This window comes from Anoplopoma fimbria, chromosome 6 (assembly GCF_027596085.1).
Source record: "Anoplopoma fimbria isolate UVic2021 breed Golden Eagle Sablefish chromosome 6, Afim_UVic_2022, whole genome shotgun sequence".
Classification (NCBI taxonomy): domain Eukaryota; kingdom Metazoa; phylum Chordata; class Actinopteri; order Perciformes; family Anoplopomatidae; genus Anoplopoma; species Anoplopoma fimbria.
The window spans coordinates 17,341,985-17,369,782 of record NC_072454.1 but is presented as its reverse complement, the minus strand read 5'-3'; the positions used below and the strand labels follow the sequence as shown (position 1 = coordinate 17,369,782).

The 27,798-nt window shown below is 39.7% G+C and overlaps 6 protein-coding genes across 8 annotated transcripts; 4 read left to right on the top strand and 2 right to left on the bottom strand.

Moving 5' to 3' along the window:
• Positions 1 to 10,682: 10,682 nt before the first annotated feature.
• On the top strand, positions 10,683 to 13,447 carry mad2l1bp (MAD2L1 binding protein). The gene is made up of 3 exons (XM_054599892.1): positions 10,683 to 11,080; positions 12,035 to 12,321; positions 12,440 to 13,447. The coding sequence occupies exons 1-3, from the start codon at positions 10,705 to 10,707 to the stop codon at positions 12,965 to 12,967; spliced, it is 1,191 nt and encodes a 396-aa protein (XP_054455867.1). The 5' UTR covers positions 10,683 to 10,704; the 3' UTR covers positions 12,968 to 13,447.
• On the bottom strand, positions 13,394 to 16,467 carry ephx5 (epoxide hydrolase 5). Of its 2 annotated transcripts, none has more exons than XM_054599889.1 (10): positions 16,342 to 16,467; positions 16,197 to 16,269; positions 15,873 to 16,086; positions 15,578 to 15,758; positions 15,249 to 15,458; positions 15,041 to 15,170; positions 14,511 to 14,722; positions 14,247 to 14,355; positions 13,992 to 14,117; positions 13,394 to 13,886 (listed from the first exon to the last, which is right to left on the bottom strand). In XM_054599889.1, the coding sequence occupies exons 2-10, from the start codon at positions 16,217 to 16,219 to the stop codon at positions 13,685 to 13,687; spliced, it is 1,407 nt and encodes a 468-aa protein (XP_054455864.1). In that variant the 5' UTR covers positions 16,220 to 16,269; positions 16,342 to 16,467; the 3' UTR covers positions 13,394 to 13,684. The 2 variants fall into 2 exon arrangements, with proteins under 2 accessions (XP_054455864.1, XP_054455865.1); XM_054599890.1 differs by having other exon boundaries at positions 16,197 to 16,264.
• A 73-nt stretch (positions 16,468 to 16,540) lies between these two features.
• cst3 (cystatin C (amyloid angiopathy and cerebral hemorrhage)) lies at positions 16,541 to 18,242 on the top strand. Its single transcript, XM_054599893.1, has 3 exons — positions 16,541 to 16,841; positions 17,339 to 17,449; positions 17,858 to 18,242. The coding sequence occupies exons 1-3, from the start codon at positions 16,626 to 16,628 to the stop codon at positions 17,930 to 17,932; spliced, it is 402 nt and encodes a 133-aa protein (XP_054455868.1). The 5' UTR covers positions 16,541 to 16,625; the 3' UTR covers positions 17,933 to 18,242.
• Positions 18,243 to 19,060: 818 nt separating this feature from the next.
• si:dkey-76k16.5 (uncharacterized protein LOC566887 homolog) lies at positions 19,061 to 21,071 on the top strand. Its single transcript, XM_054600527.1, has 5 exons — positions 19,061 to 19,140; positions 19,235 to 19,342; positions 19,430 to 19,550; positions 19,881 to 20,013; positions 20,129 to 21,071. The coding sequence occupies exons 1-5, from the start codon at positions 19,066 to 19,068 to the stop codon at positions 20,526 to 20,528; spliced, it is 837 nt and encodes a 278-aa protein (XP_054456502.1). The 5' UTR covers positions 19,061 to 19,065; the 3' UTR covers positions 20,529 to 21,071.
• Positions 21,072 to 21,591: 520 nt separating this feature from the next.
• Positions 21,592 to 24,777, top strand: si:dkey-76k16.6 (uncharacterized protein LOC566817 homolog). The gene is made up of 5 exons (XM_054599907.1): positions 21,592 to 21,708; positions 22,999 to 23,109; positions 23,199 to 23,307; positions 24,145 to 24,271; positions 24,376 to 24,777. The coding sequence occupies exons 1-5, from the start codon at positions 21,637 to 21,639 to the stop codon at positions 24,773 to 24,775; spliced, it is 819 nt and encodes a 272-aa protein (XP_054455882.1). The 5' UTR covers positions 21,592 to 21,636; the 3' UTR covers positions 24,776 to 24,777.
• A 137-nt stretch (positions 24,778 to 24,914) lies between these two features.
• Positions 24,915 to 27,725, bottom strand: mgme1 (mitochondrial genome maintenance exonuclease 1). 2 transcript variants are annotated; one of them, XM_054599905.1, is made up of 5 exons: positions 26,691 to 27,725; positions 26,328 to 26,565; positions 26,112 to 26,244; positions 25,678 to 25,808; positions 24,915 to 25,003 (listed from the first exon to the last, which is right to left on the bottom strand). In XM_054599905.1, exons 1-5 carry the CDS (start codon positions 27,202 to 27,204, stop codon positions 24,964 to 24,966), a joined length of 1,056 nt encoding a protein of 351 aa, XP_054455880.1. In that variant the 5' UTR covers positions 27,205 to 27,725; the 3' UTR covers positions 24,915 to 24,963. The 2 variants fall into 2 exon arrangements, with proteins under 2 accessions (XP_054455880.1, XP_054455881.1); XM_054599906.1 differs by lacking the exon at positions 24,915 to 25,003 and having other exon boundaries at positions 25,674 to 25,808.
• Between the last annotated feature and the right edge of the window lie 73 nt (positions 27,726 to 27,798).

The window sequence follows — 27,798 nt, the reverse complement described above, 5'->3', positions numbered from 1 at the left end:
ACAGCAACAAACTTAAGGTGTGTCTTTTACAATGCGTCTCAGGAGTATCGCATGGGAGGTCAAACTAAAGGGAATTTACAAAGTGGAAAGCATGTCATGGCTTAAAGCTATTATTTTCCATAAAAAGAGTATTATTTGTTGAGGAACGTGAATAACTGTAGTAAAATTAGACATTTTAAGACCATTTCATGGAGACATTATCATCTTCCCCCACATAAAACATAGCATGCATTTGCATTAAGCCAAAATCTCAGAAGCAAATGATGAAAAACACTTAAATGTTCATATTTAACACAGACTATTGATTAATATATCAATAAAGTGACACAAAGTAACATTACAGTTGCATTACAACTACTGTCACATGGAAATTAATGTCCCCATAAAAAAAAAAAATCCCTTCTGCTTGTCCAGAAATCCCAGATAAATATGTATTCAATTATGCTAAAGCACCACTCTACAGAAATGCGATTGCAAGTATGGAAATTGATTTAATCCTTGAAAGCCATTTCTAAAGCACATGACAGCTACAATAAAAACCTCTGATCTGCTCCATACACCGCTTCACTGCTTCCAACAATTGTTGCCGAGGAAATGTAAAGGCATGAGTCACACCACCTTACAGCATATGTGTCTGTCAAGAGGCGATATTCATTTAACTTATTATTTCAATTCTAACCAAAGCTTTAGAAAAAGACCAGGCTGCAGACTGAATGACTTTGTTGAGCAGTTAATTTGCCAATAAGTCAACAAGAAATAAAATGCTTAGCCTTGGATGACCTGCTGGGTTCAAAAGACACACTGAATGAGGCCATAAACAGAAACTCTAGGAAAAAATTGTTCAAGGCCGGTAACCTTTTCCTCCCAGGGCAATAGCTGTGGTTCAGTAACCCAGAGTCTACCCAAGCATGATTGGCCCTATCAGAAGTATTCCTCTGTTAAGCTGGTGGACTAATGCCTCACATTGCCACGGATTATCATAAGTACCTCCCCAAGAGGCAGAGCAGAAAATCTCACATATGGAGAATTCAGAGGCAACACTCTGCATAAACTAGTTCCCCTCTCTTTCAAACTCCTACTCTCTTTTTCGTATAGATTGGACCGTGAAGTGAGAGACGTGTCCACCACCAGCACCAGCACCAGCTCAGTCATTGGCAGTTGTGAGATGGGAGAATCCTTTTTTTTCTAATGAAGAAGGAGCGGCATCGACCTCAGCCCCTGTACTTAATTAAAAGGGATTCTTCACAGACTTCATTAGGTGGTGAGGAGCAGCCTGGCAGATTAATGCACTGTGTCACTTTCTTCCCACAACAGATAAGATCCTCATATTTTTTTCCTAAAATTCGCACATATACAGAGAAAGTTGCTCCCCACCACAACCAGTCAGTCTGTGTACATGTGCTATGAGGACAAAAAAAAAAAGACGTCTGCTTTCAGATTGATGCAGCTGGTGATCAAACTGTAATTAATTGTGACCCAGACCAGCAGCCAGGCTTGAGCAGCATTTAGGCTCGCATTAAAAGCCATTATCTGTGGATGGGCAGAATTTGAAATGGATTTTTCTCAACACTTTTGACTGTTCAGGATCCAAACTTGGTTAATATGCATTTCAAAACACTTCGATGAGCCGACCAATCCTTCTTTCTTGACTGCCCATCAGCCCTGACGAGTGGAGTAACTTGCCAACAGAAAAGATAAGCAGGTACTGAATGCAGGCCAAGAGAGAAACTTCTGCATTTGAAATCCTTGAAAGACCTGTATTTATATCCCAGATTACTGCTCTTTATGAAAGTTTAAATGAATAACGCATGAAGGGAAAGGCAATTACATAGCCAGTTTTCAAAAAGCAATGAAGCCTTTTGTTTGTAATAATTGGTTAAATTCCACAATGTAACTAACAAATTGGCATCCTTTTAAGAATCAATTCCGTTTCTTACTCGCCCCTTCATGAAATTTGTGTGCTCCATGCGAAAGCAGAATCTCAACCTGAGAGTTTTTGTTCTGGTTGTATAAGGAATGTTTTGTGTAATTAGCTTGATAGGCGTTCCAGTCATCAGCCTGTTGCCATGCATGCAGATAATGGTTTAAAACTACAGAGGGATTCAACCTGATAAAATTACTTCAAAGTCATCAAATTCTCCTGCTGCATGTCCCATTTCCAACTCCTGTTGAAATTTCAGCATATAAATCGTGCAAAATACGTACTAGTTTTGTCATTCATTTGTTTAAAGATTGTGAATATCAACTGGACCTTTAGAAGAACAGTTGATTTTAGGGCCCCATTAAGAGATTTTAGTCCTTGTAGGTAAAAAAATAGCACCTAAACACATGTGCTCGCCATGTGTGTTTGAAACATGGCCAGATAATAAATCATTTTCATTATTTTAACAAAGAAAATAAAAGTAAATCTAGTTTACATAAGAATATGTAAAAGGTCATGAAATGCAATATTGGCCAACTATGATGTACAACTGCTGACAGTATGAGGTAAATTGACATTAAACAGAGCCAGGCTCAGAGCTTTCAAGGCTTAAGTTGTGTCTTTGTGCCGATTGCAGCTGTTTGGGAAAAAACAAAGACCACAAGGATCAAAGAAACACTGCTGTTCATTTCATCTTACTGAAATTGAGGTTCCTCCCACCACTGTGTTACAAGCAGACCTGAAAGGACTCCACTCATGAAGTAGAGCTACTCACAAATCTTTGTGTCTGTGTGTGTGTGTGTGTGTGTGTGTGTGTGTGTGTGTGTGTGTGTGTGTGTGTGTGTGTGTGTGTGTGTGCGTGTGTGTGTGTGTGTGTGTGTGTGTGTGTGTGTGTGTGTGAAGGCTATATACCCCTGAAGTAGAACAACATTTCACTTTACCCTCTTCCTGCCTTTTTTGTTCTCTCAATCTGTTGCCGTCTCTGTCTGGTAAGAGGCTGCTCTGGAATCCATCTCATATTAATTACTTTCTCTTTCCCACATGCCCTGTAACCAATCTGGGAAGCTGACGATGAATAACTTTGCATTCTAAATCTGCTTTGAATATAGAATTCAAAATTCTGTTTACACCGCTCTTGGTCAACTTGTCTCCTTACGGCCTGAGCAGAAATTTTCATCTAGCTCTCAGCAACGGCATCAACTGAATTAAACACAAAATAGATGAAACTTGAAGACTTTCTTGATTCAAAAAAAGAATTTGCTAGAGATAGAGAGCATTCACTTCTGTATGTATAACACAATGCAGACTTACACATGGAGGTTGGATTATATCAGAACCATTCTATTTCAAACAAGGCCATTTGTTGAAAAAAAAGAGGTAAAAACCTACTTAAGCTTTTGTTTGTAATGCATGTGTGCTGAATTTTGAAACGGCCAACTTCAAACTGGATTTGCTTTGCTGTACTGATCTGAGAAACCACTTCTCACGTCTGTGCAGAATGCAAATGCATAGGAAGACAAATGTCAAATCCATAAAGTCATTCATCAAACACTTGGGCATCACAGTCTATCATGCATCATAACAGGTGCTTCTACATGAATGGGCACAGCTCTAAATAACACATATTCTTCAGATCTGCCAGTAGAGATGGAAGATGTTGCCTCTTAGAATTGAGACATCACTGCTTGACCATAGAAACAGATTTGCAACACTGTCTTTAATTAATATGCCGGATGGTCAGAGACGAAAGTGCCATATGTCAATAATCAAGACCTCTTAATTGGGAGAGGTGACAGCTGCTAATGAGTTCCAATACACTGTCATGACTAAAGGGCTGTCGAGCCACTAAATGTCACCTGCTAACCACCATAAAGAATCAGAATGTTAATTATCCAACACACACACATATATGGCTGACATTCATGTGCAGGGAATTCAAAATTCTTACACAATGTCTTCTTAAATGTGTAGCACTCCTCTGGTATTCTGGAGCAGGATCATTGCTACAAGTCCGAAAAACCCAAATCTCAGAAAGGTCAGATCAACACAACAGTTTAAACACGTGCTAAATCTGCTGGAGAGAATGTACTGCTAAACATGTACGATGGAGACAAGAGGTCACTGCATACTTCTCATGACTGGCACGCTTCACAGTTCAATGCATAATGCAATTACTTGGCTGAGTAAGATGAGTTCAAAACAGATGACAGTTGGTGTTATTTGGGAGGTTGGGCACAAACTCAACAGAGGAAAAAGTGTTCAGTGTAAACTCTGGGTTGGCATACAGTGAGATCTTTTTTTTTGTTTCAGCTTGGGGTCTTGTAAAGGATGCTGCCACCCCGTCCCCAGCCTCAGAGAAACCATATTGGGTTGAAAGAGAAGGCACGTCTGTTCAGTTTCTATTTGTCAGACTCCCAAACACTGTCACACACACACTTACTTCACGATAATTACAAGAACTCAGCTTTTGGATGCCATTTAAACCTAAATAGATGGGAAATTAAATTTAAATGTCAGGTTGACTCGAGTCTCATTAGCAGTTCCACTCCATGAAGTGGCTGTGGCTGTTTACAAGACTTACAGTGACACCAGCTGGTTGGATGTCTTTACTGCAAGCAGCAACGTCTGTCATAACTGCTGCTGGGAGCTTGCCACTTTGATGATTGTTAGTGTTAAAATTAATGAAGCAAACTTCCACACTATGTACTCAGTGGCCTTCTACTTTTCCTTGCATATATTGTTCTGTATCAAGCTTACAATGGCATATTTTTTACAATATTCTTCACCCAAAAATTAATTGGATTTTTGTCTTGAAAATGAGATACAAATTTGTTATGATAATACTAAATTGAAAATGGGTGTATATAAAACAAGGCAGGCAACAAAATACAAGCAGCAAGGCAGTCACCAAACAATTGTCTGTCTAGAAACAACAAAGTTCCACAGAATGAAACGAGTATCTCACAGCTTTTTCTGAAATGTTCACCTAACTTTGCACTTGCACTTTCTGATAAAATGAAAGAGCTACGCCAAACTGGATCACGTAAATAAAGCAATTTATCAAGCAATCCTCTTCCATTACTGTCTTGAACTCCTCTAGCTCGTGTCCAAGAATCCAACGCACACACCACTGAGCGTTTGTGAGTAAAACTAACCGATGTTAAAGTGGCCCTGGGATATTTGTGTAAAAAGCTCACTTGGCCTCTTTGCCAATGTGTTTAAGAATAGATTAAACAAATCGGTGGATCAAACCCTTATTGAAGTATTTCAAACCTCTGTGCAAACGGTGCATCTTTTATGGAAGACAATGTCTGGTTTTACTACATTTAAAGTATGTTTAAATTTGTGAAGTAATCATTGCTGTACCTGCAAAATAATAGTAAGAAGGTGCATTGTTTACCGAGGAAAACTTCAAAACTCCCCCACATTTTCCACTTGGCAGAGAATAACTCACCCTTGTCTTATTCTGATGCAGCTCCTCCTCTACCTTCACAGAGGAAGATGGCTCCCAACAGGAAACCTGAAAAGACAGCCAAACCTATAATGTAACCTTTAAATAAAAGACTGTCAAAATACATATTGTATCCTTGGTGGCCTTTTGTGTGAGCTTGAACATATGCAGGACCTGATTGGCTTCCTCTAGTAGCCTTCTGAACCTGGTAACCTCTGCCTGCAGATCACCTTCATGCTGCAGTCTTCGTTCACCGTGGGAGAGTTCACTATGTTTTTAGCATCCGGTAGTTCACATTAGCAGAAGAGACGGCTGCCATTGGAGGTCACCAGGGATGAAAGCACACGAGTTGATGAGCAGTGGTGAGATACAGCATGAAAAACAAAAAAAGGATGATGTGCTTACCATTATCTTAGAATAGGCAAGAACAAAAAGGGGGAATGTCTCTGTGTCAGCAGATTAACAGTACATACTTGCTATCATAGTAGTCAAAGAGTTTCCACCAAGGCTGTCTTTCAGTAGCCATGTCAGCAATGAGTCTCTGTAAGGAATGAAGGTCTGCTTCTTCTATTTTGTTGATTGTCCTCCCACGCTAAGATCAGCTGGTGGGTCACACAGGGAGAAAAGACTGACTCAGAGAAACTGGAGGTCCAGTAACATATGAAATGTTTTTATCCTAAGGCATTACTCATTTTCAGGAGGAAATGGGCCAATATTAATTAAAGTATGACTAGTTTGCACAAAAAAAAGCAACAGCAATAGTTTAATTCCAGCTATAATTTGATTAAGTCAATTGTTTCCTTTTAGTTAAAAAAAAATATTCAAATTTAAACCAGACATCAACTTCTATAATTCAAATGCAAGAAACGTAACCCATTAACTGCATTTTATTTTGGAGTGAATAAAATGACCTTGCATAGAATACAATCATTATTTTCTATCTATTATTGAGCTGACCGGCTCAATACCAGATAGAGATGTGGTGTCGTGTTGTGTCAGTCGTGCTTTAACTGTCATTTATCCAGAGCTGAGATCACAGTTCCCAGGGTGACCAGGGATTTGTTGATGTTGGCACCTTCCCTCGGCCTGGTGCCTGTGGTGCGCGTGGCATCCGCTCTCTCGCTGTCTGCCAGCTCCACCAGGTGGCTCTTACTCAGCGCCTCGCGTGGAAACTCCACATCAAACCGCGCCTGTGGCATTAAAAAAACATTACGAAGCAATCTCTGTCTAGTTCAAAAGAGGCAACATCACAGAGGAATACTTATAGGCAGTATCACGAAAAATGTGTTACTTCAGATGGAGAAAATGAAAAAGCCTTTGAAGATGAAAAAAAACTAAAACATGTTGGATATGATCATTATACAAAACGGATAAACAAGGCTAATTACAACTCTTGAGGGATGGCCTTTACCAACACCCAAATCATTTGCAGGGAAACTTTTAAAAATGCTTTACTCAATTCCGTCAGGCAAGATGAGATATGGCAGCAAGGATACATTCAAGCACTGCTGCTCACCTGGCTGAAGCTGATGGTGAAGATGGCACGAGACCACAAAGGCATAGATTAATGAAGGATTTCAGTTTTGATATGTGAATGGCACAGTACAAAATGAGAACAAAACAAGTTGCTATTCAGCATCTACTATGAAAACAGAAGCACAGTAGGTTTAAAGCCAAATGATTGTGCATATTGTGCATGCATTGCTCTGCCTGCAATGGCAATGAATAAACAAACATATGCAAAGTAGGTTTCGGCGGGGCACCCTTAATCAAGTGTGTGCAATAAGCAAAAGGACTATTCTGAGTAGTTGATTCAAAAGCAATGCAAGGCATTGAGCAATTAGGCTTTACGAGAGCGTGACGGTGATGGAATGGCAAAGACCATATCCTGTGGATGGAGCCATTCAGGTTGTTTTCTGGCACAGCGTTGAGAATTCCAACTGATTACAATATTAGATGGTTTCTAAATGACTGGACGCATAGCTGCCATTGTTACAATAACAACACAGGCAGGATATTGAGCCAGTAACATACTGTGTGATTCCAACCACCAGCATCTACTTTAGAATACATTATATAGGATGTTTTACAATGTAGGGATGCATGTGCAGCTACCTACACAACAAAAAGAAGGTTTCATTCATTGGAAAGCGATGGAGACCATGAGCTTAATACAAGACAGAAAAACTGGGAAAATGCTCGGAAACAGGTTCATGCCAGGAGTGTCACGCATATCCTATCACTTTGTTTTCTAATGGCTCAGAATCGTAATACAATCATGCACTTAAACAAATATGTCAAAAATTCTGAGCCCTTTGAGGTTATGAGCAATAAACAAATGAATGAAGCCATGTAACACTGAGTCTGTAAATTGTGTATCATGAATTTCAGGCATTTTTAATAATGCCCCAAAATCCTAATTATCCCTCTTTCAACATTTGAAATCACACAGTGTGACAGCAATTCTTTGATTTCATTGATGAAAAGTACAAATTTATCAAAAGCCATCCCGCTGTAATTTTCAAGCTATTCAACATTTGTAAAGTAAAGTCTGGCAGAGACAGTCGGATAAAAACCCAATTCTAGATTTGAATTAAACCCAAATAATGTGCCAACAGCATAAATTATACCGAATTTATTTAAATAATGGTTTCAAAGTAGTTTGATGGGCTTAAAATCCCCCATTTTTTATCTCCCAACAATCATTCAGGAGTAGAGCTGAGACATGTTTTCATGAAACAGATACTGTGATGAGATTAGCTGTCATCTGGGATATTACTGTAGGAATAAAGCCTTAATGTTGTCTTTTTCTGGTTTTAAAGGACTGCATAACAGTTAAGTCATAACATTTTTCTGAAGTAACATTACTGTTCTAGCTAAGGGAAATAAACCATGACCTCACTGTCGTATTGAAGTGACAATGCTGATGATGCTACATCTCTATATGGCATGTGCACATGATGTCACATCGCCCCTTCACATGTGTTGAGAACAGATGTTTTAAGTTTTAACTTGTTGTCCCTCTAATGGCAACAAATCAACATATTAGAAGTATTGATCCCACATGTATTATTTTGGGGGGCAGTAAAGGCATGCCTGACTTACTATTTTACATGATGTACATGCTTTCTTTTATTAAACACACTTTACTACATTATGATAAGTAAAGTGGTCGTAGTGATACAAAAAAAAGGCTTATATCTGATATTTAATATTTTATATATACGCAGAACAAGCCTTCACAGATCCGTGGAATTAAAGTTGTATCATCCTAGCACATGAAAAAAGGAACCTTTTGCATTTAGAGTGCTTATAAAATGACAGTGTCACACATAGTGTTACTTTGAAACTTTTAAACAAATTGTCCCCCCTATTGTGATCTCTTAATTGTTGTGTCTATACTATGCCATGACCACAACTCAGCACATGCAGAGACTGCTGAAAAACACAAACAGCCTCTCATCTGATATGGAGTTACTGAAGCATAAAAGCAATTCCACTCTGAGCTGGATGCCCTCTTGTTTTAATTACAAAGTAACAGATAGTAAGCATTAAGAGCCATATATAATTATCTGGGATGTTGACAGCAGCTTTGCTGATGACCTTGCACAAGTCTCCTGGTAGACAAGCAGAAAGCTCACTGGTAATGTGAAATTTCCATTGCCGTGCAAGGTGAGGAGAGAAAAGCTGTGGGTTGCTGCCCTCATCACATTTTCTGATTAGTGGGGAGAAACATGGAGATAAATGGAAAGAGTCTGATGAAGCTGCCATCAGTCGGTTTCTAGTGTGGTGAGGAGTCAATGCTATGTGCACACTGGGTTAGGACTAATAAGGTATTCTGCTATGTAAGCTCTACAGTGTTGTGAATATTTTTTCGCATCCTGGGTGTCTCTGAAGATTGAGGGGCTACTTTACAGGGCACCTTTGCAGATGCATGTTGGAAATACACTGACAATCTCTCAAGATGGTGTAGTGGTTAGCACTGTTGCCTCACAGCAAGAGGGGCCTGGGTTCAATTCCCGGGCTGGACAACCTTCTGTGAGAAGTTTGCATGTTCTCCCCGTGTCAGCGTGGGTTCTCTCCGGGTTCTCCGGCTTCCTCCCACAGTCCAAAGACATGCAGCTTAGGTGCATTGAAGACTCTAAATTGCCCGTAGGTGTGGATGTGAGTGTGAATGGTTGTCTGTCTCTATATGTCAGCCCTGCGACAGACTGGCGACCTGTCCAGGGTGTACCCTGCCTTCGTCCATTGACAGCTGAGATCGGCTCCAGCACCCCTGCGACCCTTAACTGGATAAGCAGGTTACGGAAAATGGATGGATGGATGGATCTCTCAAGATAACATTTTTAAAATGTCACATGAGAGTTCATTCAGAGAAACAAAAGCAGTCATTCTACTCGGACCACTACTCTACTATTATTTATATATAATTTATTATATCAGGATCAGACAGAGCGCATCCAACGACAAGTTCTCGCAGGTTGTTTCCTCCTTCTTGAAAGAGGTCTTCTTTCCGCGTGAAGCAGCGTATTTCACACCTAATTATCACAGCTGGGGCCTGTGGTCTTTCTCGATGCACTACACAAACTAGCCACTGGGGGGTGTAACAGTATAGAGCTCAATAAACTTTACTCATTCCCTTAGGTCATGTAGCTCTGGGTTGTTGTGATTGCTGTGTTAATTATTTGCACTCAGATACTCAATTTAAAACCATGTATTAACAGGATATCCACGACTACAAATGGAAAGAGACTCAACCAAACTTCACTTTAAATTGTATTTTGAGTTTCTAATCAATCAACCAACTACATAACGCTGAAATCAACATATATAGTATGTGTACACTATATAATGCGATTGAGTGCTTTAGTCAATAGGCTGCATTTGATACTCACGGGAAAAACCGACAGCAGGACTTTCAACACATAATGCCGTGTATTGTGCCATGTTCAAAGCGATTCTGGCCGTCAAAAGATGGCTTGAATTATTAGAAAAACTGTATAAGCTTGTGTACTGCATTGTAAAATTTGCGAAACATACATTTAGTGTCAGGTATGTTGAGTTGTTACAATATTACACAAATAAAACGCTTAATTCAAAGTCTCATTCGAAATTATTATTTTTTTGTTAATGACGTCTACAATTTAGCAAGCTGTTACAAACAAGTATTGCCTAAATAAGACGCCTTAAACATTATGTTAAATGGGAATCTTGTTATTTTGTTATTATGTTGTTGTTGTTATCTTCCCGTGTTACGTGAACACGTCATTGCTATCGATCCACGTTTCCCATGATGCAGTGCGGGACAGACCCGGCGGGGACATTCAAAACCATGGCAGACGACTCAAACCAATCCAAATCAACACCAAACATAGACGTTTCGACCATTGCTAACAACGGAGACAATGGGATAACGAGGCGACTGACGTTTTCGTCAGAAAAAGACGTTGTCGCGCTGGAGGAAACAAGTATCACGTCTGAAAACGTGACGTTACAAAGTGTTCCCGACGACTCAAATCCACGCCGACTGTCTGCGGAAGTCACAGAGCAGCTCTCTCCGCAGGTCGTAAACACGCGTTTAAAGCAGGAAAATACAACGGAATTGAAAGATGCCTCCCCTGAACATCGATTAAATACGAAACGGCAAATTGAGTACAACGCTGAAGATAAGGAAAACAACGCTCTGCCCTCCACAACCAGCCCTCCAGGTAACATAGGCGGTGTGGGGAAGGTTACCCGTGGGCTTCAATGGGGAGCATTATAGCAACGTCACTCATAACTATAGATCAGGTCGACAACATGTTAAGATCAGTTGGTGCATTGTGAAGACATTTCATTTTCATTTCGATAAAGGAAAACAAATCAACGATTTCTGTTCTCGTAATAACGTTATACAGTTAACATGTTGACACATACTAATACAGATAAACATTGACGTTAGCAGGTACACTGAGATTACAATTCTGAGGTACTTAAAGTAATTACATTATATTATTAAAGTTTGTCTATGAAGCAGAGGCCCTAATCATGATCTAACTCCACTGTCTTAATTGTGATGATGTGTAGCTTCTATACTATCCTGTCCATACAGTTTTCCAGTTACTTTACAGATTTTGGTTATTTTTGCAGACAAAACAGTATCAACAAAGAATATATGATTTGTCTTATAACTTTCCAGCATTAGTTGGTGCCCACTTCTTTATGAAAATACATATTTGTTCCTTTTTGTCAAATTATTAAAGGCAATTGTATTTGCATTTGACAAAAACTATTCAGCAGTATATACATTAAAACTAGCCCAGACCCACCAACTGCATTAAAGTACTGCTTACACTGTAAGGCAACAATACATATAATCCAGTGGTATAATAACCTGATATAATACTGCATAAATCTGTGCATCGGCAAAAATAATAGATGCAGGACTTTTACTGTTGCTGATGCCTGAGTAGAGGATCTGAGTAAGTCTTCCACCACTGACAGAAAGTAGCTGTGTATGTTACTTTCAGGGGGGAAATGGGGACAATGGCTTTATAAGAACACTGGCCTGGCTAGATTTCATTATCATTTAACTAGCTAAAATTGAGCAGGACGGGTCCATTGCTCATCCTAATGACATTATTGTGGTCTCTTATTTTTCTTATTTTTTTCTTTTTTTACAGATAACACACAAGAAGAAGATGACCCTTCTTGTCAGGCAAGTTTGCAAGATTCCATTGTGACTGCCGGTAAACAACATTGCAACACAGAGGACGTTGATTCTGAGGTGATGAGAAAAGCACAGGACGAAGGCCGTGTGAACGTGGTTTTCCCTGGCACTGTAACCCAGGAAGGCTGCTGCCGCTTTGTCAGCGAGATCCTCAAGTGCATTCTCTATCAGAGACAGCAACTACCCATGACCTACGACCAGCTGGTGTACTCCCAGAAGAAACAGCAAGCCTCAATGCAGGTGAACAGGAAACATTTGTGTGCACGCATAGAATAGTGCACATCAACTGTTCATTAAGGAAGACATGCTGTGGATTTGAGATTTACTAATAGTGTTTGCTGAATGCTTTTTTTCCCAGGATAAAGACATAGTAAGTCGGAGGCCGGTGAAAGTTGCAGATATGGAACGGCGCAAGTGTCAACAGACCCTTCAGGAGCTAGAGGAGGTGCTGCAGCAGCTGGAGGTGCTTTTTTCCCTTAGCAGGGTTCCCCGCGTGCTGCTGCTAATGGGTGGCTCCCTCATCCTCCCCAAAGAGCTGTATGAGATCAACATGGAGGCTCTGATATTAGCTGGGGGAGATCAATGTCTACGCGTGTCCTCATGCTTGAGGCAAGTCTTCCGCACCCTGTTTGTGGCTGACCTTTTGTCTGACAACAAACCTGTTCGTTTAATGCCCACCACAGTCTTGGCACTGGCTCACAGGGATTGCGGTGTAGGTTGGTTCCGCCCTAAACTCCAATTTAAAATGCCAACTCGTGTAAAACACCAAATTATTGCTCTGTCTACTGATCCCAGTATCTGTAAGGAACCAAGGGCACAGGCGTCAGACTGGTTGGATTATGTGTGGTTTCAGGCGCCCATGACTATCAAGGGCGTTGGCAACTGACTGAAAAAGTTCGGGATCACATAGTCTTAGATTGGAGCTCTCTTTCTTGGGACTTTATATTACAATTACATTTTAATGGTGCTTCAAGTGAATTTGAACTTGAATTTTGGATTGAGCGCTCCGTATTTTAATGAATTATGAGTAACGTTTTTTCTGATTGTGATTAAAAGCATTTCACCTAAAATATTGACAAGCAGTATGGTGTACTACCTTTTTTATAGTCTTCTGAAATGCTGAGAGAATCTGTTAACAAGAGGCTTTATTTGTTTGTGAAATCTATTAAGAACATTGTGTATCATTGTTAATATTTGTGAAGAATGTTTTACGTGTTTTGCAAAAAGAAAAATCACTCAAATTTTAGAGATGTTAAGCACAGACCAACACACACAATATTGGTGTAATATATTTTGAGCAGAACTTGAAAGGTTTAATGCATTACATTGCTTTCTTTAATCCAATCTTTGAATACATTGGAATGCAAGTATCATCTGTGTATATGTTTACATTCATTAAAACATGAAAAAGATTTAGACCGTCCTGCAATTTTTGAGGCAATCAAGTAATAAGATGTAGCGTTGTAGTGTAAAAAAAAAAGCCCTGCGTAAGAGTGATGTGCATCTGTATCACATTTGGAAAGACCAGTCAAAATCAAACTTGACAGCAATAATAAAGAACAGATAACCATAATTATGTTGGTCTGAGAGTGCATCAATTGGTTCAGAACTTCTCTACTTTTTTGACGAACTGGATAAGGTCCTTGGCTAGCAGCTCAGGCTCCTCAAAGGCAGCAAAGTGACCACCCCGAGGCATGAAAGTGTAGGAGTAGATGTTTCGATACCTAATTTGTGCCCATGACTTCGGGCAGTGCATCAGCTCCCCAGGGAAGGCGGCAAGTCCAGTGGGCACAAATATCCCTGTCCTAAAACACAAAATGACACATAATCAGAACATGGCTGAATAAAAGGGTTGTCACATTTTAAAACAAAAGTCATGGTTTTGACGGTAAGAGCATTTGGCGACATACTTTGCATCCACTCTATTGTCAGGGTTGCTCTTCATATTCTCTTTGTAGAAGCGCATGGAGGAGACAATGGAGCCTGTGGTCCAGTAGATCATGACGTTTGTCAAGACGTCATCCAGGCTGAATTTCCTGTGCAGATGCAGACAATAATAATAATTATTTACAGCGTGTACCGCATCACTTAAAGCTTGTTGATCTATCAGTTAATTTACATGCTGAAAATAACAAAAGAAGGCAAAACTGAATTCCAGCTTGTACCTCTCCAGCCCACCATCCACCAGATCTCTGTTCCCCAGATCAGTCCAGGTGGAGAACTTCTCCAGAATGTAGGCCACCAAGCCCACGGGAGAGTCATTCAGCCCACAGCCTGCACACAAAATTTAAGATATATTAAGAACTGAAAATAATAATATACTGAGATTCCAAAATTCCAGGAACAGTTTTATTGTCTCATGTGGTTTGACTTTGACCAGGTAACAGTGTCAATATCATCATCAGAATCTGTTTCTTAGTTGTCCCCACCTGCAGTGTCTGGTTTAGTGGCCTGGATGTGAAAGTAGCCTGATTCCCTCAGGATGCCCCAGACATTCTTCTCAAAGAAAGGGAACAATCGGCGAACATCTTCCCGACTGAAGCCCACCAGGAATGGCAGATAAGCACCGATCATGAGGGAAAACATCACTTTGAACCCCTTGCTTGACGTAAACATGTTTAAGTGGAGACCTTTAACACACCTGGAAAAGATTATCAAAAGAAAATTACAATTTTATTTAAGATTATAGGTTTTACAACATTTTAATCCTCTTAAATTGCAATTTTTAGATTTAAATGCAAGTTTTGTTGCATTTTTGTTTTGGCACATGCCCTTTATTTGCTCCGGCGTCCAGGAATTCGTAATGTCATTAGTCATGAGTGCACTTTGCACACTGCAAGCACTGTTTCACAATTTAGGTAACAATGTCACAATGATTACTCATTAAAAACAAGTGGGTGGTGGAAAGTGCACTCTAGTGTTAACTTGTTGCATGTAGAGGCTTGTTTTGCTGTCTTACAGAGGCTTCATCTGTGCCATGTTGGTGGTGATGAGAGAGCCCCAGTCTCCTCCCTGCACATAGAACTGGGAAAATCCTAAACGTTCCATCAGTGTCAAGAAAATTCGGGCAGCAGCGAGGCTGTCGAATCCTGAATAGATACAGAAAAGCTGTAAACATTTGCTGCTCAAGCTGGAATACGTGCATACATTTATTTAGACTCATCTACCTTGTTTATGAGGGGCTTCTGAGAAACCGTAGCCAGGGATAGACGGGCATATGACCTCAAACACTAGACCATCCCGGTTCTCAGTGAGAAGTGGCAGAATCTTGTAGAACTCATAGAAGGAGCCAGGCCAGCCGTGAACCAGCATGAGAGGCAGAACCTTCTGATTCTCACGGTGTGGTGGACGCACATGGACATAGTGCACATCCAGCCCTGCATTGATGGAAAAGCATTGGTGTGAAAAGAAAAAGTAGTGCGTTTTGGCAATATTTCATAGTTATTACTGTAAAGCATAGCAAACCCTGTAGCTTCAGCTCGGGGGCCGTGTGTACCTTCTATTTTAGTTTTGAAGTGTTGATACTGGTTAAGTACTGCCACCTGCTTTTTCCAGTCAAACTTGTGTCTCCAATAGGAAACCACTGTCTTGAGATATGTGGAATTGAAGCCATACTGGAAGCAGCTATCTTCTAAAGGATCAGTGTAGCGGGTTCTGTCAATACGCTCATAAAGGTCCTGTTGAATAAGACGACTGTTGATTACTCCACATAAACAAGTTAATGTCTCATTATTGGTATTTCTAATTTGATAACTGGCGATGAAACAATTCAATTAACAGCTCAAAAGTACCTCAATCACTTCATCTGAGGTTTGCACTTTAAAGGAATAGATTGTATCATCCTCTGACAGTGGCTTCTTTCCTGCTCCCCACCACCCTTCGCCAAGAGGAATACTTTTGACTTGTCTTCTTTTGTGCACTATGTATGCCAGTATTCCCCCTGCTGCCACAGCTGAGCCTATCAGGAGCTGCTGTTGGATGACATCCAAGCCACAGAAAGCTCCCCTGCAAAGTGTGGGAAAATAGGAGAAATATTAATTGGAGATCACTGCAGCTCTGAGATCACTACAAATATGCATATTTCGATCAAAACTCAGTTGCAAAAGCCTCCTTACTTCAAAACCTGCAGTCTCTGCATTGTGCAATTCCAAAGGTCTGCGCCCACAGGTGTATTTTGAAAGACCTAAACTAGGACAGAGGTGGGGGGCAAAAAAGTAATGTCCTGCAAAGTTTACAAGCACCTCAAAAATTTCAACATACCTTTTTTTGCCTCCTTTTTAGGTGTACCTTCAGATAATGTTTGAATAACTACATATGCGTAGGTATTCAGCGCTATACAACAGGAATAAACTGTGGCGAACCCAAAGTGTTCAAGTGTCTGAGGCGGAGCGAAAAGCCCAAGGGTTTGATTGGCTCAGAGATGTGCCACTCAAACAGCCGTGACGTCGTTCTTTATATAACAGGGAGGCGACGTCGAGCTGCTGCTGCTGTTGTTGCTGCTGTTGTTGTTGTTGTTGTTGTGTAGAGACCGTTACAGCAGAAACATGATGTGGAAGGTTCTGGTCCCTCTTCTCGCGGCGGTTTTCGCCGTCGGGTCAGCAAACATGCTAGTAGGGGGGCTAGTAGGGGGGTTTTCAGACATAGATGCCAATGACCAAGATGCGCAAAATGCCCTCCAGTTTGCCGTCGTCAAACACAACCAAGGGAGCAACGACATGTACCTCAGCCAAGTGGCAGAAGTGGTCAAGGTTCAGAGACAGGTTAGTGACGTTTCTTTTGTAACTGGGTTTCTCTACAAACTTTCATTTCGCGGACCTTGTTATATCATGACAAGCCTGTTTAAGTCTACATGCAGGCCGCGGTGTGATACCAGACATTTGCAATCACAGTACGCCTGTTTGGCACGGCCGCTCAATCCTAAACTAGCTTAGGTCACATGACATGGCGAACTCCCGTAATACTAAGGAAAAGGGCGTGGTTTTCCTAACCATATGCCTTTAGCTGGTAAAAAAAAACGTGAAAATGTCTACCAGGGTTGCAGTTTATTACTAAAATGATGATGGGATGGGAATGTTAACTATGTGTTAACAACATTACTATAATGCATTGCATTCTGATTTATTCACATTCCATTACAACCAAGTAGCATATTGTTAAAATGGTTTATAGTTAGCCTAAATAAGCAAATGATATACTCCTTTATCATTAATGTTTACCGTGATCTGTATTTCCACCACCAACCCATTTCTCCCCACAGGTGGTGGCTGGCTTCAAGTACATGATAACCGTGAGAATGGCGAAGACCCCCTGCAGAAAGGGCGTAGCAATCGAAGTTTGTGACATCCACCAAGACCAACAAGCGGCCCAGGTAATGCAATTTAAGAGGCTACAACCCCCTGCTTTGGGGGGTTATAAGACACAATGTTTAAATGTCATACAGCATACTTCTCTCTTCAACAGTAGACCACACTATCAGATTGTGAAACAATTGTATACTTCCCATTTTTCAACCGTCAAGCTTTGTTTGTTGCGGTTACCAGTGTGAAGCTGGAATTGGTAGTGTAATTTTTACCTAGAAAACTAAGTTTAACATAATTTAACATAAGCCTATTGATAATGACACCATTGAAAGAGAGGAACATATTTGATTAATTAAATGAATCTGCTCCTGGAAAAAACCCAAATGTTGGTCTTTTGATTATGACAATCTCAAAGAGTCAACACTATATGTTTAATTCATGGTTGTATAATATGTGCGTAACCTTTTCTTCCTCAGCCTTACTTGTGCACATTCACCGTGTGGAGCCGCCCGTGGATGAATAACATCGAGTTGTTAAAGCAGACTTGCTAGAAAGAGACCTACGTGGGAAATCATTATTGTTGGCATTGTTTGCAGAATGACCTTCATATGGAGCAATATGTATGTTCCTGTAGTTGAAGCCCAAAATAATAACCTCTTGAAAGTCAGTGTTACAGAATTTCAGAATAGCTTCTAGTATAGCATTGTAGAGATCCACTAACCTTTAGAGGAGCACCTTTGTAATGCACAATCACATAACCAAGCAAATAACAAATAATGATGTACTGAATTGTTGATAAGGCTATTAAAAACCACAGGCTGTTTTTACATGAAATGAATTAAAGTACCATGTGAACTTAAATGAATGTGTCCATGTGGTTAATACAAACATTTATAATGCTTTTGATATCCAGACTTATTTTTGGAAAGGTATGTTTTTCATAATTTTTCTGACATTGGCCATTAAGGCAATGAATGCTCTAAAAGGAGTAATTTAAGAAGAAAGAACTTAATTTCCGGAAGTAATAATGGTAAAAATGAAAAAGCATCTCTTTTTGTTATATGGTTTGACTGAATGTAAATGTCCTCTCCTGGGGATCAGTAAAAAAAATTAAATGAAAATCAGATGTATACAGAGCTCATATGAGCGTTCATCTGGAACAAAATAAAATGGGCTACATTCAATGAAACAAATATTTATTACCTGCCCTGGCTTGCCAGCTACAGTGAGGATTCCATACATTTAACACTCACTTGATCTGAGGAAGGAACTGGTAGTTCATTTTCGGGCAGGTAATAAAATATACCTCTGCCGAATAATGGCTCCATATTGTAACTTTGGTTTAAGAGACCTATGAATGAAATGAGGTGATCAGCAGATATGTCTATACATTTAATAACAACACATAGCCTAAACGGAAATAAAAGGGGACACATTACTCAGCAGCTAATCTCTTCTACCAACATTACATGTACCCCCTCACTTCCCAGTAAGAACACTTCAAATCAAACTATGAAATAATAAAATCGTTTTATAGTACAAACTTTGTTTGATCCACTCTGAAAGAGTGAACGTGACATAACACCAGCGATCGATGTGCGACTGTCAATGATTAATAAAGGCTGAGACTTTTTTAGGACTAAAGCAGTTTAAACAGTCATTGCAGAAGCGCCACTCCCAAAACATGAAGGTCCTAAACAAAGACGAGCTACAGATCGCTGAAGGAGTTCTGCAAAAACACTTCCCAAAGAGTTTAAAGGTAGACTGCTGCAAACGATTTACAACACATTCCTCAATGCGTCATGTAATCGCAGTGTCTTGCCATTGAAGATGTTATTTTTTCGTGTTTTTAGGTATACGGTTTCATATACGGTATTAACAGGAACAAACCAAGCACACTGGAGGTAATCGTCGATACGTGGCCCGATTTTAAGGTTATCATTTGTCGACCTGACGCCAAGGTGAGGTCACATACCGCCGGAAACGTTGGACTATATGTCGTGTTTCTGTGTGTTATTTGATTGCTGAATTTAGCGTTTATTTCCCAGAATAAGCGCGCCCTGGTTTTCATGAAAAAGGTGACCTACTACAGCATGGATAACCGAATTTTAAGGAAAATGCTGACGGAAGAGAACGCAATTGATTGGAGCACTTATTTTATCATTGGTGGTGAGTTAAGGTCACTGCAGATGGTGCTTTATCATCTGACAGGCAACACGGGTTCATTGTGGCAGTGTAACTCAGTGTAGTGTAACTAGGTTACTGTTAAGTACATTAACTCAAGTACTGTACTTAGTTATAGTTTAAGATAATGGTACTTTGCTTTAGTTTTTACATTTGATTCCACTTTATACTTCAACTCCATTTCAATTCAGTAAAATATATAGTACCTTTTATTTCGTTACATGTATATTTTTTTGACAGCTGTAGGCCTAATAACTTAAAGAATACAATTTTATAGCAGAAACAGTATCAGTGTCAATCATTTTTGTCCTACAGGATTTGACATTTCCCATGCATCCATGCTCAAAGAAGTGTCTTCTGACAGAGAAGTCAATAACCGTTGGTATACTTCGGTGCATCTTCTGTATTTGCCGGACAGCAGTTGTCTGACCTCACCAGCAGCTGACAGGTAGTCAGATCATAAAAATGCACTTTTAAGGATTCATATTTTGCTAATATTCACATAAGTGAATAGTAAAATAGTATTGTTTCTTTGGTTGTCATAATCTGTTTTCTCTGCACAGTGAGCTTGAATCAAGGATTTCATCTCTTAACCTTTCCCACGTTGACTTGGTGAATAAAACCTGGAAGTTCGGAGGGAACAAGCAGGGTTACATGAACATTAAAAACCTCATCAGCAACTTCCCATCATGCTGCATCACTGACGGACAGGGTCAGCCCGTGTCCTGGATTCTGGTGTATGATTACTGTGCGATGGGCTTATTGTACACTCTGCCAGAGCACAGAGGGAGAGGTTACGCCAAAGTCCTGGTCAGCACCATGGCAAGGAGACTCCACACTGAGGGCTACCCAGTGTACTGCTATGTAGAGGAGGACAACATGGTCTCCTACAAGCTCTTTAAAAACCTTGGCTTCACTGAGGATTCCTCATTCAGGGCAGCATGGTTTGAGTTCAACTGTTGATTTTGTCACGATTGTGATTAAATGTACAGCTGAAATGTTATCAGGTAAACATAATGTTTTATTGAATGAAAATGTGATTCAAATGTTATGTTTACACATTATATATACTCTTCAAAGTATTCAATCAAAACCTGGACTGTTATAATGGTGATGTAAGTGATAGAGGAATTAACTGACACAAATAGTACAATAATAATGTCACCTTTTAATAATGGGTTCAGGTGTTTGAAGGAAATCTTCAATGTAAATTGAGCTCCTGATTGATTCTGTGGTCTCTGTTAGCATGATGATATGAAGTATTTGACATGTGGACAAGTGTTAGCCTATAATATACTGCGAAACAGTGGTGGAAAATAACATTTACTCAAGTATTATATTCATTTTGAAGGAACTTGTACTTTGCTTTCCAAGTTATGCTACTTTATACTTGTACTCCACTATATTTTGGGGCCAAATATTAAATATATATTTTTTGATATACTTTTTACTACATTCATTTGATAGCTCTAGTTACTTTGTATAATAAACAAATAAATCAATAAAGTATGATGTAATATTATAGATTAAGCTTCCCTTCATTATTATCATTATGAATATTATTATGAATATTATTATGAATATTGTTATTATGAATATTATCCCTGCCTTAACAAGTTACATAATTGAAGTGAGATACATATTAATGCATAACCAATTATAATTCAGTAATAAATCAGGAATGGACCAGTCTGCATAATGAGCAGTTTTACTTTTGGTACTAGAAGTAGCCTATCTTTTTTATGCTAATGCTTTTGTACTTTTATTTGAGTACGATTTTGAATGCGAAACTTTCGCAAGTATTTGTGAGTATTTTTTACAATGGGGCACTTCAACTTTTTTTCTCTATATTTTTTAAAAGATCTGAATACCTCTTTCACAAGTGCTTGGCAAAAAAACTAAAAAGATATATTTCTTAAAGTTCACCCACAGTTTACGTGTCCAAAGTTCGAATCTGAGGCCAACTTCACAGCCAGAAAAAAAACGCTCGCACAGCAATTCCAATCGGTGCTTCACACTCGGTACGGCTTCCTTGATACTCCGGACCGGAAGGATTTAACCAGAAACTACCATGGAACTGAACGAAGAGCAGCTGAAAATGACCGAGACTCAGCTGCAAAGATATTTACCTCGGTCACAACAGGTGTGTTGGATCTACTATAATAAATACTTAATACCAGGGGTGCAAACTCGTCACCTTTCGGCGAAATTCGCCGTTTTTGATCCAAAATAGGTCATTTGTGTGATTCGTGTAGATCTGCAATAAAAAAAAAAATGGGGAGGGGGGGGGGGGTCCTCCAAGTAATCTGCGAACACAAGCTGTCATGAATCTAATATTTTTTTCAAGCTTGTTTGTTTGGCCTCATGACACGCAAGCTTTTTTTTCCGAGTCTTCGGGTCTGTTCGAAATGGAAGGTAGCTGCTTTGCCGTAATAACAGGTGTATTACTAGACATGTCTTTCGGGTGAAGACATTTTCAAAAACCGTTGGTTTCGAGCGGCCTTTTTAAGATAGCATTTACGGTAACGTGTGACGTTGGTACGCTGCAAGAACGTCTAACGTAGGCTAACGTGCTAATGTCAGACAGTTGGCTGACAGACGCCTCGCAAATCACATCAACCATTATTGCTGGTTATTGCTGGTTACAATAAAAAGACACGGCCGTCAGCGGAGTTTGGTCCGGAGTTTAGCTGCTAATAAGTTACATATAACGTTAACATGCTGATATGAATTATATGGTGTGTCTGTTGAACATGAGTTGTAAATCTGACTCTTTCAGAGTCAGATTTACAAATATAAAACCCAATAGAGTAGCTATATATATATATAAAGTTTATATATATATATATATATAATATATATATATATAAACCAATCGAGTATATATATATATATATATATATATATATATATAAAACCCAATAGAGGAGCTTAAATCACCATTAAATTGGCAGCTTGCACATTGACAGCACCCTGAGGGTTTCTACCTTTTCCCATTATAATTTCATGAGTTAAATCTGCAGAGACTATAACATCAGAGATGTTAGATAACTAGCTATCATTTCATGCAAATTGATCTTCCATTTAATAATAACATAATAACATTCCAATAACATTGAAGCATATGAATATATATATATATTATATATATATATGAGAACATGAGTTGTTGTCAACATAAACAATTGATTGTTGTTTACTTTGCACGTGAACATATTTGGGTCAAATAACCCACTGTGTATGTATAACATTGAAGCATATGAATATATATATATATTTAAAAATATATATTCCCCTAATATCCTTGTCACCTTTTTCATCCCTGATGAGTTTGCACCCCTAATACATAATACAATCTATTTGCAAGTCAATGACTGATATAAGCCTATAATACAAAGTTTGCTTGACACAATGTAACTATCTCATTTTTAAGGTTTATGGTTGTCTGGTCCTCAGAAACAGAGTCCGATCAGACCCTGTGAGGGTTTTAGTGGACAGATGGCCAGAGTTCAATGTCCTTGTCTGCAAACCCCAATATGAACAGGTAACTGCTTATCTATGTGTAAGATATATATATTTATTTATCTGTCTTTCTGCGTATACAGTATCTGAACATCTCTCCTTTTCTTGCAGAAGGGTGATCTCTTCAAAGACATAATGGTTTTTGCAAAGGATGAATCTCTACTTGAGGAAACCATAAGGAAGTCCTCTGTTATTGACTGGACCCGGTACCTTTGCCTTGGTAATAGCAATAAGCACTTTTGTTCTTTATATTGTCTCTTGAATAATTTAAAGACATAGCATTCATCTTTTACTCTCTTCTTTTCTTAGCACATTAATACTGATGCACTGATCTTTGCGGTCCTAAAATGTAACATGCAGTTTTTTTCCACTGGTGTCTTTAGGTTATAAAACTAGCTTAGAACTTTTATCATCTATTATGTGTTCAAAGTCCTCACATTATTATGGCATATCATGCCACCATTTTATGAAATATCCTACATCACAAGAAGTGCAAAGATCAGTACCTTAGTGCCATTACATTATCCGAATGATTTTTTTCATTGAGCAAGGAGCTAGTAAAACAAACGGGGGGAGAAGAAAGGAGAAGTTAGGGAGAGGTATTAAATCATGGTTAAAAGAAAACCGACAAGTGGACAAGTGCTGTATAAGCGTTTCACAACACTAAACACAATGAATCAGGTCTTTGTTCATAAATGTAAGTTACGGTTGTAATGCTGCTGTGATGTCCATATCAAAACTGAACTAAACTAAGATGATATGTGATAACAGGGGGTTTGTATAATAAGGCAACTGACACCCGCTATTCTAAAATGACATTGTAAAAACATACTTATTAACTGCTTCTTTTAAAATGTGAGAGCAAATTTGTGACCCCTTGTTCTCTTTTTAATACATCAACATTTGCACATTCAGGTTTCAAAACAAAGTTGAAATCCCTTCTGGTAGACTGAAATCTTTAATCCTGTATTAAAAAAATCTAATCAAAAGAAATACAAACACAAAATGAAGTTTTACACATTTATTTATAGCATTTCCTTTATAACTTCTGTCAAAGGAATCAATCTTCGCCACATAGAGATATTCAAAGCAGTGGCTTCAGAAAAAGGCGTGTCCAGCAGAAAACTGGCAGTGTGTCACCTGATGAGACTGGAGGATGTATCCAACCTTCCCTCTCTAGACAGGTAGAGCCTAGCCATGTGGGGAAACTTTTAAGTGAGTGACTGAATCATTATCTTAATTTTAATAGTTATTTAATAAAACAGGACTCCGCTCTTTTCTGCGTCAGCACAGGGATCTCACTACGCTCTCTGGATGAATCCCACGTCGGCTTGGTGAATCAGACATGGAAGTTTGGAAAGAACGAGGGCTCCCTCAGAATGATCGGGAATATGCTCGCAAACTTCCCCTCCTGCTGCGTGCTGGACCGAGAAGGGAAGCCTGCATCCTGGATCCTGACCTACGCGTCGTGTGCGATGGGCATGTTGTACACTCTGCCAGAGCACAGAGGGAAAGGCTACGCCAAAGTCCTGATCAGCGCCATTGCCAAGAGACTCCACGCTCAGGGCTACCCAGTGTACTGCTTCATCGAGGAGGAGAACCAGGTCTCCCACAGGCTCTTTAAAAGCCTGGGCTTCATTGAGGACCCCTCGTACAGGGAAGCCTGGTTTGGTTTCAATGATTTTTAAATACCTCAATCCAGGCCACTAAAATGATAAGTTGCTCCCGGTGTTGAAAGGGGAGAGAAATTAGGGTTTAGGTTTTTTTACCCTCCTGCTGCATGGGATCATGTTATATTGACACTTCAGGTTCAGTTGCCTTAAACTGAAATGACCCGATTCATGGACATGCACTTGCAGACCCTTCTTCAATCATCTCATCTCTTTTGCACAAAAGCACGGGATGCTTGACTGGATCTGAAATGAAAATGAAAATAAATCTTAATGTTAACTGTGTGTATATTTATTACTTAATGATAATTTAAAAAATGGAGAATTATGTTGTCATCATGTTTACATATGTAAATACTGCATTACTGCATAACCTGTTTACATTACAGTTCATACATCCTACTAATAGTAACCAGGCTATTTTATTCATATATCTTAGCTGCTGCACTATTTAATTTCTTAGATTCTATTTAGAGTAGTGGTTTTTGCATGATTTTTCTTAATGCCTAATTTTTTGAAATGAATAACTGTAAGAGCACAGTTGGAGGGAACATGAGATCTAAGAATTTCATTGTCAACGACTGCCTCTCTGTAACTTTTAAACTGTAAACGTTTTTTATTGTCATATGTTATAAAAATAAAAGGTTGTTATATATGTTATAACAATAAAATAACTGGATCTTGACATTTTATTTGTAAGATCATTTATTATCCAGACTGCTCTGGGGCTAGGATATATAATGAGAAAAAATGCCACCACAAGTGAATATGATGATTGAGATCAGGTTAATAAAAACATAATCAAGCAGTATTAATGTAATTATTTCTGAATGAAATCCATTATTCATTAAAAACAAGGTAGAAATTGAATTGAAAACATTCTTTTGAAAAGGAATATGAAAACCTGCTCACTGTTTTACCTTTGTTCTGTAAACTCCTCAAGACGAAGCAACCAAGTTTTCCAGTACTCCAACATCAGCTCTGAGCTCAACTGATGAGCATGGGCAGGGGAGCCATCCTTGTAGGCGACTACGATGAGTCCATTTTCAACCTGCCATAAGATGAAATATGTGGGTTATGATGTTGTTGTTTTTTAAAATAAGTGAGGTATGAAGTTCTTTTTTAAAATAAGTGAGGTATGAAGTTCTTTTTTTTAATTAGTGGGGTATGCCGTTCTTCTAAGTTTTGCGTGACACTGTAGCAGACATACAATAATTAGACAGATTAAATTTGTTTATTTACTATTCTTTCATTTATGTTCCTTGTGCAGAATCTCACTTTAGGCTGAGTGATATATGTAAACAATCTGGGTGAAAAGCAGAGAAATAAAAGATCATCGCATCATTTGTCTCACCTGGTATTTGTAGTTGCCATCATTGTTCAAAGCACCAGCATAGGCTGCCACCTGAACCGGGTTGTCATATGTGTTGCCCAGGAATGGTTTGGGCTTCTCTGAGGTCTTCCAGTCAATAAGACATAGTACACCCCTGCAGATAAAAAATGTGCAATCAAGTCAAGTCTGGTATAGAAATAGCAGAGTCGACCTTAGTCTGCAAACCACAATATTTACCTGTAGCGGGCAACGCAATCCACAATTCCTAGATAGTTCAGCGTGTCGTGATGCACAGTGCTTTCAGTGGCTCTCACGGCCGTGACATCCTCCAGTATGTGAGAGATGCTCTCCAAGTATCCCTGTACCTCAGGTGGATACTCTGAAGTCTCCGAAGGATTTCTGTTCTTCCAAGTTGCACCTGACGCCAGGATGTCCTCCAAAGCTGAATGGAAAAGCTTCCCTTGCCTAAATAAATCTGATTGAAAACAACAACAACTTTTGGTCACTTTTCAGTTCGTCCTGCCTCTACAGACCCCCACAACTAAGTCACCACACCACAAATAATTCAATAGCAGCTTACATTGCTGTTACAAAACTTACTCTGGCTGTATTCTTTGAAGCCTTCCTCCCCAAGCTCTGCGATCATCTTCCTCTTCCACCTGTCCAGGTAGAAGATCTGCTCTGGGGAAAGCGTCTGCTGGAGAATGCGGGTCACACTCGGCACGAGAGGTCTGCTTGCCCGGTTCAACGAAATCCGGGCTGGAGGTCCTGACTCTGGGTACTCCGGGTCTACAGTCTCTTTAAGGTGTAAGAAGGGATGCAGGGTTTTGGGTACCCTCGGCTCTGGTCTTGAGGAGGGCGTTTGAGCTTTGACAACAGGTCCATAGATGTGGTCGTCCTCCGCTTGGAGGGTCTCCGGGGTTTGGGCACTGACCCTGGACGACATGACAGACTTCACGAGAGACGAGTAGCGCTCACTGTCCACTGAGCTGTACGGACTGAGCCTCTTTGGGGCTATTAGGAAACAGCCAGCAGAGAAACTGCTCGCAGAGAGGGCGGTGCATAGGGGAGCAATTGTTCCTCCAACGCACACCACGCGTTTGAGAGTTAACATTGTGACGACTTTGACCGAACAAAAAGACAATAACCTATTATCTAACGGACTACATATAGCCTACGTACAGTGGTTTCAGTGTTTTTCCAGTACCTGAGAGTATTTCCCTTCATTTTGTTGGCGGTACTTGCCCCAACATGTCCCAGAGAAACTCGTCCAGACAAACACCACTGTTTCTACACGACGCGCGTCTTCTGCCGCACGAACTTCCGTAGATTGGACTTGTAACGTTACTAACTACATTACCCACAATGCGTAGCGTAGCGTTCGAAATACATCCGTGTGCGTATTCAGCCAGCGGCGCCGTCGTATATAGTGACAGTTCATGGGTGGTACTTATGTTAGTAACTTTCATTTACTTTTACGTTTACCCCGCCTAATCTATCCGTTACCTAGTGATAACAAACGCTGTTTAGAAAGAAGTTATCATAAAGCATGAACATTAAACAAAACGAACAGAGACGTGGAAGTGTGGTTTGAGTGATTGGGTTAAAAACAAATCATTGGATCTGTGAGTTCCTCGTCGTCCAATCACATTCACCGCGGGGCGGGGCTTAATGTCGTCATCGGGAGGGGGCGAAAAAACGTTTTGAC